General features: G+C 36.5%; 1 protein-coding gene across 3 annotated transcripts in view; it reads right to left on the reverse strand.

Moving 5' to 3' along the window:
* Positions 1–25,804, reverse strand: part of uggt2 (UDP-glucose glycoprotein glucosyltransferase 2) — a 31,367-nt gene extending 5,563 nt beyond the window's left edge. Inside the window, exons 1-33 of one of the 3 annotated variants that reach the window (XM_039682319.2) lie at positions 25,652–25,804; positions 24,820–24,953; positions 23,880–23,962; positions 23,624–23,754; positions 22,246–22,358; positions 21,712–21,889; positions 21,424–21,520; positions 20,803–20,872; positions 20,545–20,645; positions 19,503–19,602; positions 18,012–18,072; positions 17,475–17,566; positions 17,173–17,326; positions 16,786–16,905; positions 16,462–16,547; positions 15,964–16,099; positions 15,497–15,628; positions 15,013–15,177; positions 14,729–14,852; positions 14,439–14,537; positions 14,015–14,109; positions 12,172–12,381; positions 10,630–10,761; positions 8,987–9,114; positions 8,790–8,885; positions 8,301–8,403; positions 5,934–6,013; positions 5,257–5,446; positions 4,810–4,968; positions 4,506–4,591; positions 1,841–1,925; positions 1,637–1,719; positions 544–567 (exon numbers count right to left, since the gene is read on the reverse strand). In XM_039682319.2, the coding sequence (XP_039538253.2) occupies positions 544–567; positions 1,637–1,719; positions 1,841–1,925; positions 4,506–4,591; positions 4,810–4,968; positions 5,257–5,446; positions 5,934–6,013; positions 8,301–8,403; positions 8,790–8,885; positions 8,987–9,114; positions 10,630–10,761; positions 12,172–12,381; positions 14,015–14,109; positions 14,439–14,537; positions 14,729–14,852; positions 15,013–15,177; positions 15,497–15,628; positions 15,964–16,099; positions 16,462–16,547; positions 16,786–16,905; positions 17,173–17,326; positions 17,475–17,566; positions 18,012–18,072; positions 19,503–19,602; positions 20,545–20,645; positions 20,803–20,872; positions 21,424–21,520; positions 21,712–21,889; positions 22,246–22,358; positions 23,624–23,754; positions 23,880–23,962; positions 24,820–24,941 (3,635 nt within the window). In that variant the 5' untranslated portion in view covers positions 24,942–24,953; positions 25,652–25,804. The remainder of the gene's footprint in view (positions 1–543; positions 568–1,636; positions 1,720–1,840; positions 1,926–4,505; positions 4,592–4,809; positions 4,969–5,256; positions 5,447–5,933; positions 6,014–8,300; positions 8,404–8,789; positions 8,886–8,986; positions 9,115–10,629; positions 10,762–12,171; positions 12,382–14,014; positions 14,110–14,438; positions 14,538–14,728; positions 14,853–15,012; positions 15,178–15,496; positions 15,629–15,963; positions 16,100–16,461; positions 16,548–16,785; positions 16,906–17,172; positions 17,327–17,474; positions 17,567–18,011; positions 18,073–19,502; positions 19,603–20,544; positions 20,646–20,802; positions 20,873–21,423; positions 21,521–21,711; positions 21,890–22,245; positions 22,359–23,623; positions 23,755–23,879; positions 23,963–24,819; positions 24,954–25,651) is intronic. The other 2 variants (XM_039682320.2, XM_039682321.2) reach the window with 2 other exon arrangements.
* Between the last annotated feature and the right edge of the window lie 737 nt (positions 25,805–26,541).

Below are 26,541 nucleotides of genomic sequence, written 5' to 3' on the forward strand. Positions count from 1 at the left end.
AAGAATACAGATTTAATAAACAGTTTGCTGATCTTTTAAGCAACTCGCATGTATGTTCTGATCATGAGGTTCAGATATTCCTGAAGATCTAGATTTCCATCATTGCCACAAAATAAAACAAGTGCCATCTGTAGCTTTCAACAACCTCCCTAGCCAAGATCTCACATACTGCTGCCTCTGCATAGATATTCACATTGGAGGATTTAAAAAAAAAAAAAAAAATCAAGCCATAGGAACCATTTGAACATTTCAGTCCCCGTTTCCAAGCCACATACTTCCAAAAAAAAAAAAAAAAAGTGAGGCAATGTTTGTTAAATCAAGAGGAGTGGAGGTGATGTAACACTGCTGAAGGTGGAATTTCAAAAAAGCCAGGAAAACTATTTCTAAATGTGGAGAACGATGTATGTGAAAATTAAGTTCAATGAAACTCACAGAAAAAGATAGATCACTGCTTACAAACTGAAATTCTGCTGTGTCGCTTAATACTGACGCAAGAAAAATTTAGATAAAGAGTAAAAAACAAGTAGAGATTAAGTACCCTACCTTTTCTCCAAAGAACTCCACACACTTCACAAAGACAGCAATGAGCAAAGGAGACAGATCATTTAAAAAAAATAAAATAAAATATCATCAACAGAGCAGTAAGTTCAAATACAAACGCCCTAAACAAATATTCATTCAAAAGTTTGGGGTAGGTACAATTTAAGAAATGAATATTTTTATTCAGCAATGGCACATTAAATTGGGCATCAGTGACAGCAAAGACATTTATAATGTTACAAAAGATTTCCATTTCAAATAAATGTTAGATCCCCACATTAAATCCATCAGTTTCCACAACAGTATTATGCAGCACAACCGTTTTCAAAATTGATATTAATAAGAACAACAAATCAGCATGTCAGAAGGAACATGTGACACTGAAAACAGAGGTAATGATACTGAGTTATTTGCATCACTTTCCCATCACAGGAATAAAGTACATTTTAAAATATGTTTAAATAGAAAACAGTTATTTTAACTTGTAATAATATTTCACAGTATTACTATTTTTTCGTGTATTTTTAATCAAATAAATGCAGCCAAGATAATATGAGAAAGTAACATTTAAAAATGTTACCAACCCCAAACTTTTGTAATTATGATGTGTGTATTAAATATTCACAGGCAGGCCAACACAGGATCTACCCTTTTTTCTTCACACTGATTGTGGAGAATTTTGCAAAGTGAATTTGACGAATGTGTCTGTTACCAACAATCTAAAATATTCGGTGTTGTTTCGACCTAAATTTGGGTCAAATTATGGACAAACCCAGCCATTGGGTTAAAAGTTTAAATTATTCTTTTCAACCCAAATGCTGGGTCTGTCCATATTTGACCTAAATTTGGGTTAAAAGCAACCCAACATTTTTTAGAGTGAAATTAGCCAAAAAAAATATTTATCAACAAAGAAACATACTTGTTTATGTTTATAGACAATGGATGATGGACGTTGGACAAATCTGCAGTCACACATTCTATAGCAGGTATAGCCATACACAAAGATCTTGCTGGGGACGTTATATTTGTGTGACTTCCAACTGGATTTTAAACATGTGATCCAAAAGGTGATTAGTGCTTCAAAAATCAGACTCACCTGGTTATTGAGTCCCAAATGCCTTTTGATTCGGTTTCTTCACTTAAAAGATCCTCATTGAGTTTGTCAGCCTTTTTCTGGACCTAATATTAGAACAGATATTACTTTTTCATTAGTCCCTTTAGCTGATATTTTATATGGAGGAACAGTCTGTGAATGCTTGTTAATACATTGCAAATACTACTGTAACATCTCAACACTTACTCTAACTTTTATGATCTTGCTGTGGAAGCTGTTGAGCACCACAATGACATCACCAGCATCGGCAGGAGAGTCCGTTCCATCGTGCCTGAAACATACACAACATTATATAAACACTATTTCTCCACTCTCTGAAAGAAATACAGTGCTCACAACACAGCAAATGAAGTTTGTTAAAAAGTTAAGGACCTTTAACAATATATCTATGAGCCTTACTTTATCAACAAAAAGTGTGAATAGAGTCCATAGGTTTTGCAGTTTGAGTTGAATTAAATCACAGAATATAATGATGAAGAACAACAACAACAACAACAAGATAAAGGGGAATGTTTGCAATGGGGAAAATTTGATAAGCAAGACAAGAAAAAGAGGATGAAATAAGAACCACAACAAAGACAAGATAAGCAAAAGAACAACAAGAACAAGATAAACTGAAGGACTAGAACAACAACCATACCAAGGACAAAACTATAGCAAGCAGCAACAAAAAAAAAAGGCATAAAGAGTTATGCAAGCATGGCTGAGAGCATCAGACCAACAATGAGTAGTTGCACTATTTTAGTCATAATTGGTATGGTGGCATGGTCCTGATGACACAAACCAAGTTTCGTAAAACAATACATTTTAGCCATTACATTTTTCGTAACAAAAAATTCAGCCAATTATGAGAAAATTCTAATTGACTGAAGCCTATAATGGCCAATTTGAGAAAATTGGGTATCATTAGGGACTTGGTATGCTGCGCTGAATTGAGTGTTTTATGATTTTTGGGTAATCCATTCAGAAGTTATAACCAAAAATAGCCTTTTTATCTTTTTATAGCCTTATATCTCCTGGCACTGTAATGAAATACTGCATGTAGCATCAGGTCATGCTTGTGATGACATTTTCCATGTTTAGTCTGAATACACTAATGCGTTTCGTAGATATAGCCATACATCCATTTTGATGTACACTTTGTTGAATTTGTTTGAGTGTTATTTGAGAATGGTTTGATTTATCACACATCTTATAACTTTTTTTGCCAGCATGGTCTGGAGATGATGCGAGAGGAAATCGGATCAAAGGGCTAGGATGAGAAACTCAAAATGGAGTAAAAATTTTAATATCGGAAATTGAAATGAAACATTGGACAGTTGGTGGCGCAAGAGGGATTGAGTTAGAGACACCAAAACACTATGGTTAATTTTCAGACTGTCCTTTATCTGTGTCGAATTTCACAACTTGTAACCATACGGTTCTATGGACTGCCATAGACAACAAGGAGGATGAAAGAGGAAGAAGAAGAAGAAATTAAAGAGAACTGAGAACACGATCATGAAGGAAGAGGACAAGAAGGAAGAGGGACAAGAAGAACAACAATAAGGATAAGAAAACAATAAAGAAGATGAAGAACAAGTAGAAATGTAGAACACTTGAGGAATACCAGCAGAGAACTGTCTTGCAATCAATGACTAATATTTCTCACCAATTTCTCAAAATTCAATAATGAAATTATTTTGAGTGTTCCTTTTATCAAATTCCTCCAGTAGGAAGCTGTAATGACATTAATAGCATGACAAATGTCCAGTGATACGGGACACAGAGTGCTGTTAGCTTCAGCATCCAAAATGAAAGCCTGGATCCACTAGGCTGCACTTTCTCAGAGCAGGATATCAATGAATTACACACTGAAGGAACACTGCTTTCCCATTCATTTAGCAGTCAGCAGTGTGAGTGTGTGTGTGTGTGTGTGTGTGTGTGTGTGTGTGTGTGATACTTCTTTTCTCTCACACACAAACTCTTTTTCTTTTCCTCGTTTCTTTGTGTGTCAGACCCCAGACTGTAAGAATAATTGCACTAGCAGTGTGAAAAATTACATTACAATCTAACTTTAACCTGCATGAATGGGGTATATATTTTACTGTCTCCCATAATTATATAATAAACCACAGCTGTTTCTAAACTAAAAATAAAACTAACTAAAATAGGCACAATATATGCATAAAACATGCATCTGGAAAAGAAAAATTAAAATTGAAATTGAGGACAAACATTTTTGGGAGTTTGATCTCTACCATTAATTTGAATGTGGCTGTTCCTTTTAGCCATTTTTTTTTTTTTTTTGGATAGCGTCTGTACTCCTGGTGCAGCATATTGCTAACAAATCCACAATGCGAGGTTTGACTCCCAGGAAATGCATGCACTGGTAAAATTCATAGCTTGAAATAATTTTACATCATCGTGGAAACATCGAAGTGTACACTACTACCATTCAAAGGTTTGGGGTCCATTTAAAAAAAAAAAAAAAAGAATGAAATTAATACCTCTATTCAGCAATGATGCATTAACTTGATGAAAAGTGAAAGTAAAGACATTTATAATATTTTTAAAAAGCTATTTCAAATAAATGCTGTTCTTTTAAACTATATAACAAAGAAACCTAAATATATATATGTAGGTTTCTTTGTTATTTGTAAACCTTAAATCCTTACTTGTCTGGTTTATACTACTCTGAGCAATGTTTAAACTTTGTATTTTGAGCACTTCTTGTGTTGCTATTGCCTCTTCACGATGATTTGTTTGATTTAGTCCTCAGATGTAAGTTGCTTTGGATAAAAACGTCTGCTAAATGACTAAATGTAAATGTAAATATGTAAATGTAAATCTGTGAAGTGAAAACACTCACGCCTGTATTTGATAGATGTCCTCTGAGCGGCCCTCGCGCAGCCTCAGGATCCATGCGCCGGGGTTGGCCTTCAACTGGAAATAGCCCTGTACAGCGCAGTGGGTTAATTTTTGCTTTAGCGTTCCACAAAAGAAAGGAAGTCATACAACAGGATTGGAATGACATGAGGGTGAGTAAATAATAAAAAGAATTCTCATTTGGGGTCCATGTAACACTTAGCATACCAGGACAATTCATTTAAGAGATTTAAAAATAATAAATACAATATATATTTGGACAAAGCAAAGAAGAGGGAGAAACTCACCAGGTTGGCCATGACGATGGTGTCATGCATGAGAGGTTTCTGTCTCATGCCCAGTGTAAACTGAAGTCCTCGGGGAGGCTGACCTGTGGACAGGTCAAAACAGTGGCCCTCCAACAGTAGATACTCAAGCTCATACTCAGCATTCACTACACCGCTGACCTGACAAACATACAGTAAGAGAAAACTCATTTATTCTGCTAAACATCTCTTTGCAGAGAGACCTGGCTGAGCCTGACAACTCAACCTGTTAAAAGTAACAAAGTTTGTTAGAGAAACATGAACGAACAAAATACTTGGTGTAGCAAATGCTATGTATCATAAAAATGTGAACATTTCAAAGCACTACTGTGGCTATTGTGCTGTATGAAATACTGAAAAAAACTGATCAAGTGCACAAATCAGCTTTGGTAAATATATAAATACTGAACTCAGAGTTAGCACTCATACCTCCTGTAAGTGGATGTTGTCTAGATCATATGGGCTCCTGACCGCCTCTACCATCCAGCTCTCAGGGGTGATCATATTAAGAGTGAGCAGAGGGGATTCTGGGATTTCCGTAAATCGAGCCATAGGGCCGGGGGAAATGGAGTTGTTACCAAAGAAGGAAACATCTGGCTCCAAAACATATTGATAAAAGCTGGCAGAAAATAAAATAAAAGTTAAATACACCACTTGTAAATTAAACTGGTGGTATGTTGTAATTTCCCATTTTAAGGTGGAAATAGCAAGGAATCCTATAACTAAATATTTAAATATACCTTTAATTCTGAATTAAAATCAAAAAACGTTTGAAAATAAAAATATTTTATATACTACTAAAGAGAAAAAATAAATAAATAAAATAAAACAGATCCTGGAATGTACGTGCTGATTTTGAAGTATAGGCTATCAAATTTAATGTCATTGACTATTATTTACATTACTGCACCCATCTCTGCCAATATATAAAGCGTATTTTTTTCCAACATCCTGACATTTTTAACAATAAAACTCTGTTAAAAAAAAAAGAGAGGAAAAACAAAACAAGGTGATATCTGCAGAACTGCACTAGGCTGTTGTACGAGTATGTTTGTGTGTGTCCCAACACTCTCAAAGATGAAGTTTAATTAAGCTTTTGCTCACACCTCTTCAGGGGCATCTCAGACAGCTTGGCTCGACAGTTCATGAACACCTGCACTTTCATATTGACCACTTGACCAAGCACCTGCAGCACACACAGAGAAGACAGCCAGGTTATTACCCACAAACAACAACAGGATTCAGGAGGGAATGCTTAAGGTCACGCTCCACAGAACCGCATAGAAATGAGCACGTTTCAAGTTCTTTACGACCTTAGAGGATGTGATGCCATGGTTTTGTACATAAAAACACTCTTTAAAGATTCAGAGACCATAGAACAATACTGAAACCATTACGAGGGTTTACATGAAAAGATTCCTGTGCATTTAGAGTAGAGCATGGTGACAGCAAAATTTTGGATTACCAAAATCATTTTTTTTTATGGTTCTGTAATGGTTAATCCACCAGTATGAATAAGCTCTTTAGTCACAGTTGGCCAAGTCAAAGTCCAGACTTGAATCCTATTGAACAAATTTGGGATTTAGTGGAATAAAAGATAGATTGCACAACGGGCATTCTAGGGGCAGATTTCCATTTTCATGCCAGGAACAAATCATTGGAAATAACAGATTTCCAGTGTCAGAAGAGGTGCAGAGCCTATCCAAAATTTTGTTAATAAATGTTAATAAAATCCCCAGTTATTCATTTTATCATGTGTTATGTTCATTATGTATATTTCTTGTTTGTAATTTCACCACGGTAAGTGCAACCACCGCGCACCACTTCCCAGAATGTGCCGAATATGCGAAACGTGAGTCTGAGGAGATAGAGTAAGGGAGAGGAAGGCCTGAGACTTGTGTAGTAGTAGTAGTAGTAGTATGTAAGTTTATTGCCATATCAGAATTTCTGGAGACTTGTGCCTATTGTTTAAAAAAAAAAAAGCCAATCACCATCGAGTATTTCAATAAAAAGTGTTGAGAAAAGTAACATGGCAGAGGAGCCAGCCTCCCTTGGTCTATCAACCAATCATCGACGAGACGTAAATTACGTGATATTAGTTTGACCTGCTACTGCTGATGTAACTGTGGAAAGTAGAGATATTAAATATTTGATAGCAAACAAATTTACTAAACTACCATTCAAACAACAGCTACAAATTAAAAATGAAGGAAGACCCCATGCCACGCCTAAGTTGCATATAGGCTACGGCAATCAGCTTCACTAAACGGTCGAACATGCTCTTTTAACAAGGACATTTAAAGGGTTAGTTCACCCAAAAATGAAAATTCTGTCAGTATTTACTCACCCTCATGTTGTTCCAACCCCGTAAGACCTTCGTTTATCTTCGGAACACAAATTAAGATATTTAAGATATTAAGATCGCTCCTGCATAAAGTCCATAGGCTTCTTGAGGGACTGGCTCTTGCCGTCCCCGAAAAGTCATAAAAGACATCGTTAAAATAGTCCAAGTGACTACAGGGGCTCAATCTTAAGTTTATCAAACGACGAGAACACTTTTGTGCGCAAAAAAACAACAAAAATAACGACTTTATTTCAACTATTCGTTTATTTCTCCCTCTGCGCGAGTCAGGTTACTAGTTTAATAGCGTAAGCTTCTGTTATTGTACGTCACACGCATCACACACACATGACCAGCGTCGGCCAATAGTGAGCCTACGTGTGACGTAGCTCTACGCAATCACACTACGTTAAGTGACTTACAGGCTCATGGAGAAGGAAGTGAATAGTTGAAATAAAGTCGTTATTTTTGTTGTTTTTTTGCGCACAAAAGTGTTCTCGTCGTTTGATAAACTTAAGATTGAGCCCCTGTAGTCACTTGGACTATTTTAACGATGTCTTCAATTACTTTTCGGGGACAGCAAGAGCCAGTCCCTCAAGAAGCCTATGGACTGTATGCAGGAGCGATTTTAATATCCTAAATATCTTAATTTGTGTTCCGAAGATGAACGAAGGTCTTACGGGTTTGGAACAACATGAGGGTGAGTAAATACTGACAGAATTTTCATTTTTGGGTGAACTAACCCTTTAAAAAGGACAGAAGGATGGCTTTTTGCTTTGAATGATAGGCTAGGACTAGGACTAGGTGAGTGAACTTATATTTATATTGTCTTGCTGCCAGCCACCACTGCAGATTTCAATTATCAAAAAAAAAAAAAAACATTGTAATTTAAAAGAGTCTCAATGGAACATTCAGCTTTCTGAGACATCAAGTGCCACTACTTTTCATCATATGAAATTGTTTTTTGCTTGTAACTCTTGCTGTCCAGTTGATGTTGGTTTAGATGCAGGAAGCCAGTGCAATGACGTACTATGAGTATTAAAAGAGTAAGCACACGGTCTCTCAGCTGAATCACAGGACACACATGCCTGAGGCACACTAATCTCTTAGATGTGACCAATATTATACGTACAGATAATAAAGGAGCCAGCTTCTGTGCATCCCTGGTGAGAGGATCCACAATGGCAACCACGTCATAGAACACCTCATCTTCACGCTGTGCCAGTTGAAGAACGCTGTGAAAAAGACACATCTGGTCAACTTGACAATTGGTTGTGAAAATAAGTGTTGCATTAATGAGAATGGGTGGGATGTTTGGATCTGCAGTGAGTTGTCAGAACAATTTGGACAGACAAGCTGCCATTTCATTTTAGACCCATTCATGTTAGAATGATTCATTGAAAAAAAATAAAAAAAAATACTCAAAGGTACAATAACCGACACCACCGTTACTGAGATACTTATATACAGCTTATTTATGCAATGTATTATTATTTTCTATGGTTTGCAGTCAGAAAAGCAGCAAGAGGGTCTGGGGCAATGTATATATTGTTTTTCAAAAATGTACATCAACTCGATCAAAACAATGTAAAGAAAATCTTTAGCATTAGCAGTACTGCACCTGTGTTTGTCCTTCAGAAATTTGACGTCTTTTCTGGACTCTCCTTTAGGTGATGCAGTGAGAAGAGCATCTACTTTCATGATTAGATCACTGGCCCTGTGAAGAGAAATAACAGGATTCTGGTTTCCCCTCACAAACAAATCATTTTACATTTACAGACATATCGGCTTAGGACGACAAACCAAAACAGGGCGTACTTCTGGGCATTCAAGTTCATCTGCTTGATCTTGGATTTAATCTTTTCTGCTGAACTTCGCAGTGTGATCTTCTCTATCAGATGAAAATCTTCCAAACTGAAGTCTTCTTCATCCGATAGGCCCAGGATCTAGTGAAGACGTTAACCACATTGTTAGTTACAATTGTGTTAGTTACAAACCACAACTCCAAAGTGTCAGTTCATGTGTGCTTACCAGCTCAAACTTCTACACCCAGAACCTTTATGAACCCCCCTTATATCCATATGAGAGAGACAGTCATTTATATGAATGCCAATGTCAAACCCTTTTTTAAGCTAATCAAAGCAAGGCTGACTGCCAGGCTGTTATTGTGGCTTTTAATATCAATGTGTTATTACCCTGAAAGTTTTTATGTGTTTTTACCCTTGATTTTTTACCAACCACTTTTTTAAAATCTGGATTTTAACCAGTTTTACATTTCTTGCTAATTTTGTTTTGCATCATTTCATTTTGGCTAGCAGAGAATGTCATTTTTTTAGAGTTACATCTACCCTTTTGCACTTTGAAGCCAATTAAGCTCCAGCTAAAATAAATGAATTATAAATAATTCTTGTTAAAAGCAAATATAAATACATAATTTTATCATCAAATCTAATGAGAATATATTTATGCATAAAATATTATTTATAAAACACTACTGTGATATATTGTTTTATATAAAGAAATATGAATAAAGGTGAACATATACATTCAATGACTATGCAGCCAAATTTAAAAATAATATTAATACTGTGTTTGACCCCCTTTCACCTTCAGATCTGCCTTAATTCTATGTGCCATTGATTCAACAAGGTGCTGGAAGTATTCTTTATGGATGTTGGCCCATATTGATAGGATAGCATCTTGCAGTTGATGAAGATTTGTGGGATTCACATCCAGGGCACGAAACTCCCGTACCACCACATCCCAAAGATGCTCTATTGGGTTGAGATCTGGTGACTGTGGGGGCCATTTTAGTACAGTGTTCAAGTGCAAGAAGATGTGAAAGAGAGCTCAATTCAATATTCACATGCTGTCTGACACGCAGATATTGGTGCGCACCCTTCTGATTTTTGCACATGAATTCTACATATATATTATTCTTGTTTTATAATACACGTTATCTTATAAAGCCAAAGGGAAGAAAAGAGCAGAAATTATAAAACCATAATTCTTTCAAGACAGAAATAAATTCTGGAGATCACTTCGGTGTGTTGGAGAATGATGGGATGTGTCACTGCTGTTTCGGGCTGTGGCACATTCTGTGCTCGTCTATCAACAAAGACTGTTGAGAAAGCACAGCAATATGACAGTTCGGCGGTTCCATATAACCCATGACCCCTGCAGCAGAGGTTGCTGAGTGGACGCTGGTGAATTAATGCCAGGCTTCATCTCTCTCTACCTCTCCTCACAGGTTAGGACAGGCCAAGCAAACGGCTTAATACTGAGTCAACAAAAAAACGTCCCCATCAGAGAGACCAACTGGTGAGACCTTACGGTTCAGACTATGTATCATGCAAATCAGCAGTCCGTACTGTAAGTCATTAGGATATAAATTATTTCATAATGCCTATGGAATTTGTCTTGAGGGGTGTAAAGGTGGAGGGGGTGTTTGTGAGTCTCACCCTGCCGTTGCTGACCACAGCTCCTTGTCCAGCTTTCAGCTTCAGAACTTCCTTACAGTACTTCTGCTGGCTGTGCAGGAAGTCCACCTCCATTGTGTTGAACATCTTCTCAAAGGCATCATGGTCCATACCCTACAGGAGATCAAACACATTTAACACTTAAATACTTGGAAAAGGGGACATACATATTTATTACTGTGGAAAAAGGTATCATTTTCAGCAGTTATTATTCCAGTCTCACATGACCCTTCAGAAAGAATTCTAATATATTTAAGAAAAATTTCGTAACACACGTGTGTGTGTGTGTTTGTGTGTGTGTGAGAGAGAGAGAGAGAGAGAGAGAGAGAGAGAGAGAGAGAGAGAGAGAGAGAGAGAATCTTCATTCACATAATAAGGAATTATTGTTTTCACAAAAAATTATTTACTTACGATACTTTTTTAAACTAAGTGAAGTAGAAAATTGGGAAAGAACAAATTGATTGGCTCATTAGTTTGTATTTTTGATTACACTGCAAGGAGGAAATAGTTAATCAATGTGTTATTGATAACTAAGGGTGGCACATTTGTGCAAGTGCAGTCATTAGAGTATTTTGAGAGGAATATTAAATTGGCTAGACCAATGAAAAATGTGCTGCCATTGGAGACCGTGTCTAACGAATAAATCACTAAACATTTTCATTTATCCGACATGTAATTAAAAAATGGCTTCAGTGCCGATAACAAATCTCGGGTGTTTCAGCTGCATGGAGTCTGATTATTAGTGTTTCAATCATTTGGACCTTATTACAAAAAGGAAGGAAATGCTAATATCAGCACAACACCTCTCCTTTCCATCCAATAATAGAGCAATTACAGGTCTCAGGCACAAGCTCTCAGGGAACCAAAAAACACTCTCCCCAATCATTTTCAACCAAAAAAACTCAGGAATACAGGGTAGAATGGAACACTTTCTCTTATCTAATACGTTACAATGGAAATAAATAGAGCAGGAGGGATAGAGACAATGAAAAAATCTCTCTATGTGCTAGACAGACCAATCAATCTTTCTGAGAATTGCAATACTCTGGTTATACAAGGTATAGGGCAGCCATTCCCAGAAATGCAGTTGTCCAAGTCTGAGAAAATGACATGTGGTTGAGTGGTTTCCATTGGATGTGGCAATGGGGTAAAGACACCAAGGAAAAGAAGAGAGGCCTTGCTTGTACAATTTTATCATAGTAATGACAGGAGGAAACAATAAAAGCAGCATTTGATGTCAGGTGCGTTAATAGAGATAAGATCTAAATGGTAGTGGGTAGACTGCAAGTGTAAATTTCTGAACCTTGTATGTCCAGAACAGGATTAAGCACTAAAAGGTGAATTGACAACAGAATTTAGTTGCAAAAAGTGTGAAATACTTCAGTTGGCCATTGTCTGCCAACTGAACTCAAGTGACATAAAAAAAAGACAGACAGGCGAGAAAAGAACAGGTCTGTAAAGATAAATCCAACTCTACACATTATTCCCCCATTACACAGACACAGTATTTCACACTCCACTGACCTGATTAAGTAAGTGCTTAATCTTGGTGCCTTGTTTGAAGAGCTCAACATTTTCTTCTTTGAGGAGTTTTAGGGTGAAGTCAAGCGTGTTCTTGTTGCTTTGGGTGAGGAGAGAAGCCCAGAGGGCTCGGTACAGACCGCTGTTGTCCTCCGTGGGCTTTCCAATGGGGTTATTGATCACCCCAACACGACAGTTGGAGCTGCTGGATTTCTGCAAACAAACACTGTGGATCAAAAACTCTCTTGAAAAGGAGATTATAGCAAACAAGATGATAGCAAATCACATTATATCATTCTGAACTCTGTAAAGGAACTGGGTCAGATTACTAAATGAAATAAAGCAATAATTCTCATACACAGATTTGAGGAGTAAGATTTATGATATTCTTAAAGGTTGTACCAGCGATCTCAGGCCCAAAAATAAATGATCACATTCATCTAATCTTTCCTAACGATCCGCTAGCTGCCGTCAAAAAAACACGGTTCTGCAGGCAGCCTAGGCTCAAACTACTAACAGAGACATGTGTTTTTTTACGGCCTGCTTATGGGGCGGGCAGCAAGCAGATCGTTAGGAAAGATTAGATGAATATGATTATTTATGTTTGGGGCTTTTTTGGGCCTGAAATCCCTTGTACAACCTTTAACGTTACTAGTATGTTTTTATATTATTCAGCTATATAAAACATAAAAACAGATTTGTGAACTCAAAGAATGATTTGAGAGATAAATTAGATCAATACAGTGATAACATATGTAATCTGCATTGTACTAAGCAATTATTTTCTCAGATTATTCTGAGATTAGCTTTCGGTCAAATATAAATAACGTGTTAATAATGTTCTGCCTTCAGCTTGCTCTCCTTTATCCCCAAAACACTGAACAAAATTATAAATGCAACACTTGTTTTTGGCCCAATTTTTCAAGAGCTGAACTCATGGTGCCATGTGGGGGAGCAGTTTGCTGATGTCAACGTTGTGGATCGAGTGGGCCATGGTGGCGGTGGGGGTTTATGGTATGGGCAGGCATATGTTATTGACAAACACATGTGCATTTTACTGATGGCATTTTGAATGCACAAAGATACAGTGACAAGATCCTCAGGCCCATTGTTGTGCCATTCATCCATGACCATCACCTCATGTTGCAGCATGATAATGCACAGCCCCATGTTGCAAGGATCTGTACACAATTCCTGGAAGCTAAAAACATACCAGTTCTTGCATGGCCAGCATACTCACCAGAAATGTCACCAATTGAGCATGTTTGGGATGCTCTAGATCGGCGTATACAACAGCGTGTTCCCGGTCCTGCTAATATTCAGCAACTTTGCACAGCCATTGACCAGCTGTGCACCAACATGCCACAGGCCACAATCAACAACCTTTTTTTTCTTTCTTCAGGGTGGATCCCACCGGATCCCCAATACAGTAAAACTGCACATTTTAGAATGGCCTTTATTGTGGCCAGGCCGGCCTTTATTAAGGCACACCTGTGCAATAATCATACCAGGTGGATGGATTATCTCAGCAAAGGAGAAGTGCTCACTAACACAGATTTAGACAGATTTGTGTACAATATTTGAGAGAAATAGGCCTTTTGTGTCATAGAAAAAAGGAGAAAAAACAAAGGTGTTGGATTTATAATTTTGTTCAGTGTATATGTATATATATATATATATATATATATGGTCTGTTACCACTGGATTTTGTTAATTAACCAAGACCACAAGAATGATTTCAAAGATGAATTGCCCTCAGATTAATTTCTAAGATGCACGTGTGCCTCCGCTCTCTGAAGATTCCTGTGGATACAACTAATTGGAAATAAAAACTGCAGTAGTTCACCATATGTTTCAAGGCATTCCGGAGCAATTTCCTCCCAGAGGGCTGTTCAATATCTGCTACAATCCACATAGTCACTCCGTACAACATCTCCTCCTCTATGAGAGAAAAAAGTGCTAATTAAGAATAGTGCTTTTTAGGAAAACACAGTTTGGATAATTTTTAAGCTAAGAAGTGTACTTGTAATGTGCTTTACATTATTGAAAGTACCATTTATTAAACCAACATGCATGTTAATAATAGTAGCAATACTGGCAGTGCATTGTCAAACACTTCACTGATGGCCACTCATAGTCTATTTTATAAAATAAAACAATCTGAATGAAAATCCATTATAAAATGATATTTAAAAAACACATTATAAATGATAAAACCACCCCTACCAATCTATATGAAAACGATATGGTTAAATACTTCATTCTCTTACCATCTCTGGTTAAATACTTCATTCTCTTAGAAACAACTGCCGTTTTGTCTCTAGAGTCCAAGTATGCGAACATAGTTGTGTCATCCCAGTCGTCTGCAACTATGTGTTTAATTAAAACAATTAAGGCAGTTAATAAGCAACATTGAGAAGATATTGGTAATGAAATAATGATAGTATTGTGACAATATTATTGAGATGGAGATTGCAGTGTGATTGTGACAGTGATGATGGTGAGGTGACTAAGATTAACAATGGCCCTGGTTTGGGTCAGGTGATCATTAAAGGGCTACCTGGTGAGGAAGTGAAATCCAGATATCGTCTCTCAGAGCTAAGAATCAATGGGTTGATACGGGGAACTACATTGGCCTGCTTCATCAGGAAGTCCACCACATCACCACTCTCAGTGATTTGACCCTGTATATGACAGTAATCTCCTTAGAATTAGCCAACTAATCAGATTACAGACACATGCACAGTCAGGAGGGCCTGCACTGCCTTTGTGACAGATTTAAAAACAATCAAATTAAAGAAAAGCCTTAAAGGTAATAGTTGGCAAGAAAAAATAATACCACACCATAAAGACAGATCTCTGGAAGAAGTTGGTAGTTTCCATGATCTTCTGCAGCAGAACAGTCTCGAGCTCCTCTGGGTCCATCTCCTCACTACTGAGTGGAACACCATTGAACAAACCCACTGGTAGGGCTCCTAATCCACTCTTCCTGTAAAACACTCCTCCAGCCTGAAAAAAAAAAAAAAAAAAAAAAACACATATCAAAAGTTCATAAAGACAGATACATCTGGCTTTTCAAAATAAAGTCTCTGCCCATATGTGCCTAGGAATATTTAATAGCAGTTTATATTTACCAATGCTATAAAAAGCATCTGTGATTTTCCTTCTTTTTTATTTTAAATGACAAAAAAATGCAATGTGCAATGTAATTATTTAGAATATAATACTCTGCTAATTAAACTGGCACATTTTAACAAAAAAAGTACAAACTATAATTGTACCTCCCATCTTTGTTATGGAGAAGTTAACATAACACTATTTGCATTACCTTTCTGTTGTCATCATAGCTTGAGTCCACTCCAATAATTCTGGCAGCGTTTGCTTTTGGAAATTTCTTTTTCAGATATGCAGTTATTGTATCCACAGAAAGAGTCTCTCCAACCTCCACCCTGTTATATATCTGCATGTGACAAAAAAAGCTCACTAGTATATAATAATACTAAATAGTGCATTACATTCACAGACCACTGTGATTCAGTCTTGGAAGGAGAACACTCTTAAGTCTCTGGGTATCCTTCCTTTCTCATTCATAAAACATATATCTTGAAAAAAAACAACAACAAAAAAAAAAAACAACTGCACATTATAACTGAATATATCTGTTATAGTACATGATATGGGCAAAATATTCAAATAGCTTTCAAATATTATACTTAAAGTGAAGGAGAACCCTAAACGTAGCATTTAAGTCATTTTGATTTAAAAGAGCACTACAGCAAACACTAAGATACTCACTGACACCATGGACGTGAAAGCCTGTGCTTCGTCATACTCCTCTGAGATGTAGTTTAACAGCCTAAAGAGAGCAACACCTGCATCCAAATATCCATCCACTTTATCATCTACACTGACAACCAGTACAAAGCCAATCCTAAAAGACATAGAAACATAAATAGATATTAAATCTGACATCCACACTTATTTACAATTAACATATCAACAAACAAATGTTTGCTGAATGTTAAATATGTATATTGTCAGCTGCTTATTAAACAGTTACTTACCAAATAAAAATGAACATAAAATATTGATTTGAGTTTAAATTGTATTTGATAAGTAAGAAACCATGAAGTAATATGATACTTGCAGAGCTATGTAAAGACTTGCCTGTGACAATGGTCCATTATACAGTTCATTATATCAGAATCACATAGTTCAGAAAGCCAGATCAAAAAAATATATATATTAAGACTCAGGTAAAATGTATTAAATGCTATTGTTGAGCACACATACCTGAGGGGAATGTTATGTTTGTAAAAGAGTTCTGCTAATTTGACCAGCTCAATGCTCTCTTCTTGTGTTGGGTCAAGTAACAGAACCTGCAAACAGCAAAGAAGAACATCTTTTAAATGATCTGAAAAAATCAAAAGTACTTTTTTTTTTTAAAAAAAAACTGTAATTTTAAATAAAATTTAATAAACATTATTTACAAAGATAAGACTGCTGCCGCCCTAAAAATGGGGGATATCAGAAAATAAAAAGCATCCCTGCATAAACCTGTGCACACAGCTAGATTTGAGCTAAGGCTATAATCAACTCACAGGCAAGTTGACTCACCAGGTTAAAGAAATTACGGCGGATTTGTCGAATAACACCAGGAAATGTTGCTCTGAGGAGCTCCTGTAGACTTGAGGGCCAGTGTCGATACATGGAGTCCTTCTCAATATCATTAACCCACTAGAAACCAGACAACAACAGGCATTTGCTAAATTGTAAAAGCCTTCATGTGAACAGTAAAAGCTTATTTTTTTTTCCTATCTATTTTCAGCATTCAAAAAAAATTAAGCAAAAACAAAATGTATTACGACATTTGATTCCAAGTTGAATTTTGTTGAATTGTTTTTTATTTTATAACCAATTTTGCTATTTAGACCTGGAATAGCCTTTACTTCCAGAAATCAACTTTTGAGCTTTACAACTACATTTAAAGAATTAGCATCTCACCATAATGGATGAGTGGCGGATGTCCAGAGCATAGCTGTCTTCTACAGTGGTTGATGTTGGTAAATGCAGGAACTTACTAATGCTGCTTCCTCTGATGCCAAGGTTATGAAGACCTTCAAGAATCTTAGCCTCACCTCTGAGAATGTCCAGGATGCTACAGAGCAGTTGAAAATGTACAGTATGTGATTAACACACATAAAACATGTTGGGGAATGTAAGTGTGGTGCCAATTACACACTACTACTTTGAACAGCAGACAGAAACCAACCAGTCAGTAGGAGAATCTTGTGCTGGGATGATACCTGAATGGGTTATGAACGTCCAGATCAACATGTATTCCATTTATAAAAAGACTGGCATCTCCAGGTTGGATCCCCATCGACTCACTCAGCCTCTGCAAAGTAAATATCAGGTCAGATGAAGACAGCTATACCGTGACCTTGAATTCAGTGGGCTTTAGTGGCATTTAGCTTTTATCCAAAGCAGCTTCCTGTTTATACATTACAGGTTCAGTCCCTCTGAAGTAACTTGGGGTTGGGTGTTTCAATTAAGAGTCATGGCTCACTTCTTATGTGGCTTGAATCAGCAAGCATTTACCATTAAGCTACACCACCACTTTATGGACTTCATTTAAAAAAAAAATATTATTGACATTTTGATATGCTGAAACTTTCCTAAAATTGTTGTAATGGATACATCATCTGAAAGGCTCAAGACACTTCAGAATGTGGACCCATTTCATTTTCTAAAAATAAATCAGAACATTTGGGGTCCATTTGGCTGCACTTGGAACTGTTTTTACAGTGCTCATCAGAAAACTTGTTGGAAAAAAACCTTACCTTTTGGTTATCTTCTATTTCCTTTTTCATGTTCTGGTTTACAGCCACTCTTGTCAGTGATCTGTGGGGACAGTAAAACATGTACACTGAGTATCAGCCCAAGCCAACATCCCAGAACAGTCATAAAAACCCATTTTAATCTCAGAAAACCTGTTCTCTCTTAGATGCCATATCAGCTATACTGACAAACAGTAAACCACAGTAATTCTGACTCAGCAAATTCTGAACACTGCACATAAAGCTGTCTAGAGCAGCAGTGAATGAAAGTCAATGCCACACATTAAAAATGACCTAGACATAATGCATATGCATGCATTCTGTGCCGTTACACATGCAAAAAAAAAAAAAAAAAAATGGATAGTGGGATATTCTACAGCAAAAACTGTTACAGATACTCCTGTTCCCAAGGTTCTTTAATTTGGCTAAATGGAAGCATTGTAAAAAATAATTTAAAATGTTCACACATAATTTAAAATAATCTCATAATTAATTTCCCCTTATGCCATCCTAGATGTATATGACATTCTTCTTTCCATTAAACACAATTTGAGTTATATTCCAAAATATCCTGACTCTTCCCAGCTTTATAATGGTAGTGAATGGTACCTTGTTTTTTTAAGTACACCCATGCATCACAAAAGTAATCCATACAGCTCCAGGGGTTTAATAAAGGCCCCAAAATTACTTTATAAACTATAATGGTGGCTTGCCCACTTCCCAGGAAGATGTTCCGGGCACGACCTACTGGAATGAGACCCTGGGGAAGACCTAGGACACGCTGGAGGGACTATGTCTCCCGTCTGGCCTGAGAAAGCCTCGGTGCCCTCCCCGGAAGAGCTTAAGTGTCTAGGGAGATGGAAGTGTGGGCATCTCTGCTTAGACTGCTGCCCCCGCGACCAAGCCACAGATAAGCGGAAGAATATGGATGGATGGATAGGCTATAATCACTGGCTTCCGGTAACGGCCATACTCAACTTATGCCTTTATCAACATGTCATGCGTCAGGTTAGAGGTCACTCTTCTGACGGAACTAGACCCATGTACAGCCAATACCGGAAGCCGGTGATTATATTTTATAAAGTTATAATTAAGGATATTTTTTCTTATGAAAATGCACCACTTTTCAGAAGGCCTTTATTAACCTCCCAGAGCCATATGGATTAATTTTATGATGCATCATGGATGGGGTTTTTTTTGCTTAAAAAACAGGACAAAACATTCACTCCCATTATAAAGCTCGGAAGAGCCAGAATATCTTCTTTTTTTTTTTAACTATGTGTTTGGCTGAAAGAAAAAAGTCATATACACCTAGGATGCCTTGAGGGCGAGTACATTTTTGGATGTATTAACCCTTTAAAGATTACCCTTTTACAATGCAACCAAAAAAAAAAAATGAAATATATTTCCTTTCTTCGTTTTGAATTCTGATGGATGGTAATTTTAACAAAGGTAATGATTTTTGCCTAAGATTCCAAGACCAAGACTTTTTACCTTGCTCTGCTGGGGAAATTTTGGCTGAGGTCTTGCATCAATTTGAGAGAATCAAACTTTGGCACAGTCATGATCCGAGAAGCTGCCTGGAAACTGAGGTCTATTGGAAAGACAGAGAAGGCATTTCAAAATCTTTTTTTTTTTTAAAGAAGCAAATAATCCACAAAGAAAGTCTGCTATATAAGATTAAGTTACAACTATTTATAAAATATATATATAAATCTAAATGCTTACACATTTTTTTTTTAAGAATCTAAAAGTTCAATTCAATTATCTTCACAATGCAAAGGCATCATAAAAAAAGGCGTGTGAGCAATGCATCAAAGGTCTGCCTGAACTCTTCTTCATGCAAAAGCATGCAGCAATTCTTGATTCGTGAATAATTAAGAACCATTCGGCATAGTAAACAGGAGAATTCTCATTTCTTTTCGTATTACAAGAAAAACAAACATCATACAGGTTTGGAAACACATCCGGATGAGTACAATGTGTCAATTTAGATTTTTGACAATTATGAAAGGTTTTAATATATGTTTGATGAGTGAAAGTATTAAGCCATAAAGCATTTTTTTTTTTAAACTAGTCTAAAGAGTCTGGACAAAAAGATTAAAAAATTCCACCGGATTTTACAATTCCACTCCAAAGTTATTACAAAAATCAACCGACCGTTTCAATAGCCATCATGGAGAGCTCTTCACATCAAGTACAATAAATTGCTTCATTTATCTATCAGTCGCACAAAACTAAAACTAAAACATCTTATTTAGCCATTTTTGCTCGAGATCTCAGAGCTCGGGCAAAATCGAACTTGGCTGTGGACATGAGCATCTGTTCAGAAGTCCGAACAGGAGTAGGACAGATCGCTGCAGCAAGCAAAGGGTACAAACTGCAACCTTTCCACTGCTTCCTAATTCATCAAGTGGACAGTTCTTGCCAGGAACCATGTGGATCGGTTTAATCGCACTGGGTGATCGGAGACGCAGCACAGCACAGAGTCCAGAACACCGTAAGAGAGAACCATCAATAACAGAAGCCAGCCCACCTTGGAGCTCCCACACTTTGAGTGGAGTCATGTCATTGGTGCTCTCCAAAAGATGCTTCCTCAGCTCTCCAAGTTCTTCCTGAAGCTCTGGGTGAGACTTTCTGGAGGTAAAGGAGGACACTTTTTCACATAATGTGCACTACAGCACCATGGTACTTTTTTTGTGAGTAAGCACAACACAACACAATACTCATTTTAATATATGGCTACATATAAAGGTACGAGAGAAAAAAAACAAAAAAACATTAGCGTGCTTACTTCAATTTCCCAAACAGAAATCCCTGGACTTCATCATTTTCATCCTCATCTGTGGTGACTGATTTGGATTCTGCAAACAAATGCACATCAGTTTCAATTCATTTGTATCAATATTGGTAGCAACTTTTGTTTATAGCTAATTTGCTTTTTTTTGCGTTTGGGGTCGGTACGATTTTTCAATGTTTTTGAAAGAAGTTCCTTATGTTCACCAAGGCTTCATTTTGTGATCAAATCAGAAATCATTCCAATATGCTGATTTGGTGCTCAAGAAACATTTCTTCTTATTATCAATTTTGAAAACAGTTGTTCTGCTTAATATTTTTTTGTAAACTGTGATGGATTTTTTCAGGATCTTTTTATGATTAGAAAGTTCAAAAGAACAGCATATGAAATAGTATTTACAGTCAAGTGTCCTTGCTGAATAAAAGTATATTAATTTCTTCCCAAAACAAATTCTTACTGAGCCCAAAGTTTTTTTTAACTGTAGTATAGTTTGTTGAACTACTCATAATTTAACCCTATTTCCTATCACTGACTATTGTTATTATAATAAAACTGTTACTGAGTTTAGCCATTTATAATCTTAATCAATCAAATCAACAATTTGACATTGTACAATACCTTTAACCTGTGTGTCATCAACGGCTTTGTACTCTGTGTTTTTAATTGCCAGTTCAACGCCATATCCAGACAACAGCATCCTTTCATTTTTCGGCTCCTGTAGTGACAAATCAGTGTGGGGCAACAAATATTGATAATATGGCACAGACTTGAAGAAATTCATAAATAGTATATAAACTATATTATTACATAAAATCAAGATAAAGATTTCCATTGCACAGCTGACAATAAGACAATCAGTATACAAGTCACACTATATACCTACACACTACATACGCTAATACTCACAGACACAAAGTGTCGTAGCACATAGATGAGTTTGCCCTCCTGTGCCCGCTCTGACAGAACCTTATGGAAAGTGTTGAACTCCTTGGTGCCAATTTCAGCATAAAGAACAGCTACAGGCAGGTCTGTCTCATTGAGTCCTGGGTATTGGTGGTCAGACTTGTATAGGTAAGGTCTTGGCCTGCATGTGTAAAAATGTTATGAGAATCCAACATGAAACCATGTATTTGGTAATACTTAAATATCAAATATCCCTAACCAGATACAGTATCTCTGATTAAAGGCTGCATGATTATGGCCAAAATGATAATAACGATTATTTTGATTAAGATCACAATTAATTATCATGATTATTTTTTTTATTTAAAAAAAAAAAAATATTGTCACATAGGCTAATTATAACTGCTTTCACATCCATATTGTGCTATATTCCTGCTAATGTACAAATATGTGCATCAAAATAAAATAGTTCCTCTTATTCATTAATATATTATTATCAAATATTTCTGAATACAATATATTGTAGGTTAACATTACCGGTTTGCTGCTGTCTTCAAGAGCTTCTTCATTTCCTTGGTGCTACAGGCTTTTTGACCATGGACAACTATGAAAGCAGAGCATCCATCGGGAGGAGGTTCATCACTTGCGATCTATAGAATGAAAAGAAAGAGTTAACAAATACTTTCTATGAGGTAACACGGACCTTTTACATAGTTTGTCAGGATCAGGCAGGATGTGTTTCCGCTCTTTTTCTCTTGCTGTCAGAAGACGGTATCCCGCGAATTTACGGAAAGTTTTGATTATATTTCGTGAAGATACTGGACAAAGAGTGTTTTGACACCATGAAAGTACATTTTTTCATCATAGATTTTTTTCGGTTTCTGTTGGTTGGGTGTGTATGTCACCAAATTTAACTTTATATTGCCTTAATCACTTGTTGGCTCAAACATAGCACTGTTTTGAAACATGTCAGCAATTCCTAGCGACTGTTAGCTAGGCTTAAAATATTTAATACACAGCGGGGTTGATTGTAACACAGTGTTTCAACTAAGCCGCCAAGGGTACAATGAGAATCAAATGAAAATGGAGCCACACAACTTTTCAGGTTTGACTATACATTTAACTTTGTTGGACTTTCACAAACAATGTTGGAATTTAAATGTTTAAAATTTAGTGTACTATGAAGGATAACTTGTTTATTTATTAAAAATATGGCCTGTTTTTAATGCAATAAACCCTTTACATTTTTATTTTAAGCTCATTTGTATTATTATTACTGTTATTATTATTAATAAAAATAATTGTACATGCAGAAGCCACACACAAACCTAATTTAATTGCAATTACAATATTTTATAATTTTATTTATTGCAAAACTGTGCAGCCCTTTTCTATGTCTCTATTCATGATATTGATCCATAATAGAAGGATGATTGGATGAGGGATGTATGGATATCCGTCTATACAGATGCACAAACAATATCAAACTATAAAAATAAAATACTACTGAATTATGTGTGTTACACACAAGTGTTACAACTAACCCCTCTGTCTGTTACAATTAACCCCGCATATGGGGCAAGTTGTAACATTTGCACTTGTCACTTTCAATGCAACTGTACGAAAATGGTAGGTACTAGAAAAAACTTTAAGTGTTCATTTGTAGCAGAGATGTCTATGTTGCTTGTGTAAAAAAAAAATAAAAAATTTAATCTAACCTAATTATTTTTTTAATTAATTGAGCCAAAACCAAAATGCCCCGCTCTCCCCTAGTGATGGTCATTTCAAATGTACCAAAAAAAAAAAGACCTATTAGAAATGTTTGTGGTGGTATTCTATAGGAAAAACAGACGTGTCATGGTGTCAAGCAGTTGTATTTGTCTGAAATCAATATTATATCCAGAAAAGAACTCACTTGTTGGAAAGCATGTACAGCCGGTGAGTAAGTCCTGAGAGACAGAGACAGCTTCAGCAGGTTGACCTGAAGATCCGTCAAAAATTGTCCAGCTTTCTTGATGATCAGGTTATAATATGACCGGACAGACTCTAAAGACAGGAAAGTAGATATCTGCATTATTTCCAATCCATGTGTAATTCAACAAAACACCATCATGCATACCAACCACTCAGTGAATTATGAATCATTGCAGAGAAGATAAGTCAGTCATTACCTCCATTTTTGTAAACCGTTAACTCCTTCACAGTATCAACAAACTGCCAGAACTTCTCGTCACCATCCTCTCGGATGAACTCGCTGCACAAAATTAGGTTTACAAAACAACTAAGACACAAAACAAGCATGAAACACAATGTATACTAAAAGTAAATAAAATGTTTCTGACAGAGAGAGAAAAATGCTCTGTGTTGATCTAATGAAAAGCTATTAAAATCACCATGAAATCAAAATGGACAATTCTTATTTTTTTATGGAATGTTTTAACATTTATATTATACATTATCCATGCACATCATTTAGTTTAAATGTATAAGCTCTCGTATTCTTTAATCACGTGTTTACTAGCGTGAGGTCGGGACCTCTTGTCACTCACACGAGATCACAGCAATGGCAAACCACAACCATCCAATCATCCAACAATCCAATTCCCAATGGACAAAGTCAAGACCTGCCTTAGCTTTTATTTTATTCAAGAAGCCATTTTTACGTGCATTTACATCCCAATAGGGAAGAAAAGACTATTACACCTTATATTTGGTGTAATAGTCACATGGTGATGGGGTAGTGGATAAGACACATGCCTTTAGTGTGAGAGACCCGGGTTCGAAACCATTATGAGACACCAATGTGTCCCTGAGCAAGACACTTAACATCTAGTTGTTCCAGAGACGAGCGACTTCTGACATATATAGCAATTGTAAGTCGCTTTGGATAAAAGCGTCAGCTAAATGAATAAATGTAAATTTCATGCCGACTTATAGCACATTCTAATTTTGTATATTTCACTTTTAGTAACATAATTTTAAGCTGTCTTGATATTGGACAAAGTTCAATAAACAGACTTTGTTTTTTTACGCATGAAGTCAACCATTTAAAAAGAAAGAGTAGCTAGCGAGATACTGAATTACAGGATAACAATTACAATTCCAGCCCACCTTGTTTCCAGCAGGAGAGGGGTCATGTCCCATTTGGCCTGAAGACTGGCGATGACTCCTTTAGATGTTGAGTGCACATGCTGGAACCTCAGCAAGACCAGCACAATAAAGACCACCCTCATGATCAGACACTGCTAAAAGTACATTAAAGATAACACTAACTTTAATCAATAACATTAAAATACATTGCTCCATTATACAAAGATTGATGGATAATTTGCATACATTTCAAAATAGCTAGAAATGCTAGAAAGAGCTAAAAACTAAGGAAAAGTAGTCATAAGAGCTATTATTGTTTAGTGCTTCAAATTTGTGACAAAAATTTGTTCCAATCATAACAACTCACTCCATCTAATAAGACAACACACCCTCACTCACCCCCCAAAAAACATAACGTGACAACAGTCAATAAAATGTCTGATCAGAAAACAACTTCCACATTCACTGCAGCAAAAACTAGCAAAATTATCATTTTTCAGTAAAAGAAGATACAGCAAGTCTAATCTGTGCAGTAAAACGCCACGTATACAATGTAACGTTAAGTGTCAATTAGATGCATAACTGTTGCATTCTTTCACAGACATCAGCCTCATTGCCCGTTTCATACAATTTATGCAAATCAGATGAAATAGACCTTGATTGTGACTGGTCATTCTTACCAATGAAGAAACAGGGGGAGAACCATAAAGACATGCATCACAAACTGTTCAACCATCATTAGCGTTTCTTTCTGGACTAAAAGCAACATATTTTTCAACAACAATAAACCGCCACATGCCTCTGATATACACACTTATACGTTTCATCTAATTCATAATTATATACAAAATACCTAATTCATCGGACACTGAGCCGCTGTATTACCCGTCCGTTTCACTGGACGCCGCCATTGAGGGGGTCCTGAATCTTTATTCCCTTCTCCACATATGGGAAAGCGACACATTCATTCCGCTTTAGTAAAACCGCGTCAACATTTTAGCGACTGATAGGCTTAATATTTAAAAAAATAAAATAAATATGATTCTTAGTTATTATAGCAGTAAAATTTCTTACAGGATTTGCATGTTTTAGAAGTTGTATACATGAGTTGGTCGTTCAGGCATTTTCATGGACAACTAGACATAGGGATGTAACGGCAGAGCTGTGAAGTTCATGTTGATGTTTTCCCCGGTTTGATTAATTTAACCTAAAATATTGGTTACGTTATAGCATAGTTAGGCTACATTACATCTCATTAATATCTGTAAAGACAAATCACAAAGCCTAATTGGCTACAAATATCAGATATAGCCAATTGTAAGGATTAAGATTTGTTTTTTTGTTTTTTTTTACTGTTTAATTTATAGTTCTCTTACGAGAGGTTCTCTCGTATTGCATATCTTTTCTGAGAAGTTGAAGCCAAAAATGTATTATTATTTGTATCCAAATAATATTTTAGCTTATTTGTATCCATTGTCAACGCAGAGCGGGCTAGCTAGCAGCTCATTGGTTCGCTTACAGAAAACTGCTACAGCGTATGGGGGAGCTGGGCTGCACTCGCGGCCAATGAGAAGCGGACACTCTCTCATTGTGTCATAGCCCGCCAAAATGGGCGTGGCTCGAGTGTATAAATACCAAGCCCGGAAGCTGTTAAGATAGTTTTTCAAGTCACCATACCAGCACCTATTTCAGCCGCCTGTGACTCGTCTTCGGCGCTGTCTGTCCTCCAGATACTTTAGAGCG

Source organism: Pimephales promelas, chromosome 7 (genome assembly GCF_988280905.1).
Source record: "Pimephales promelas chromosome 7, fPimPro1.hap1.1, whole genome shotgun sequence".
NCBI classification, from domain to species: domain Eukaryota; kingdom Metazoa; phylum Chordata; class Actinopteri; order Cypriniformes; family Leuciscidae; genus Pimephales; species Pimephales promelas.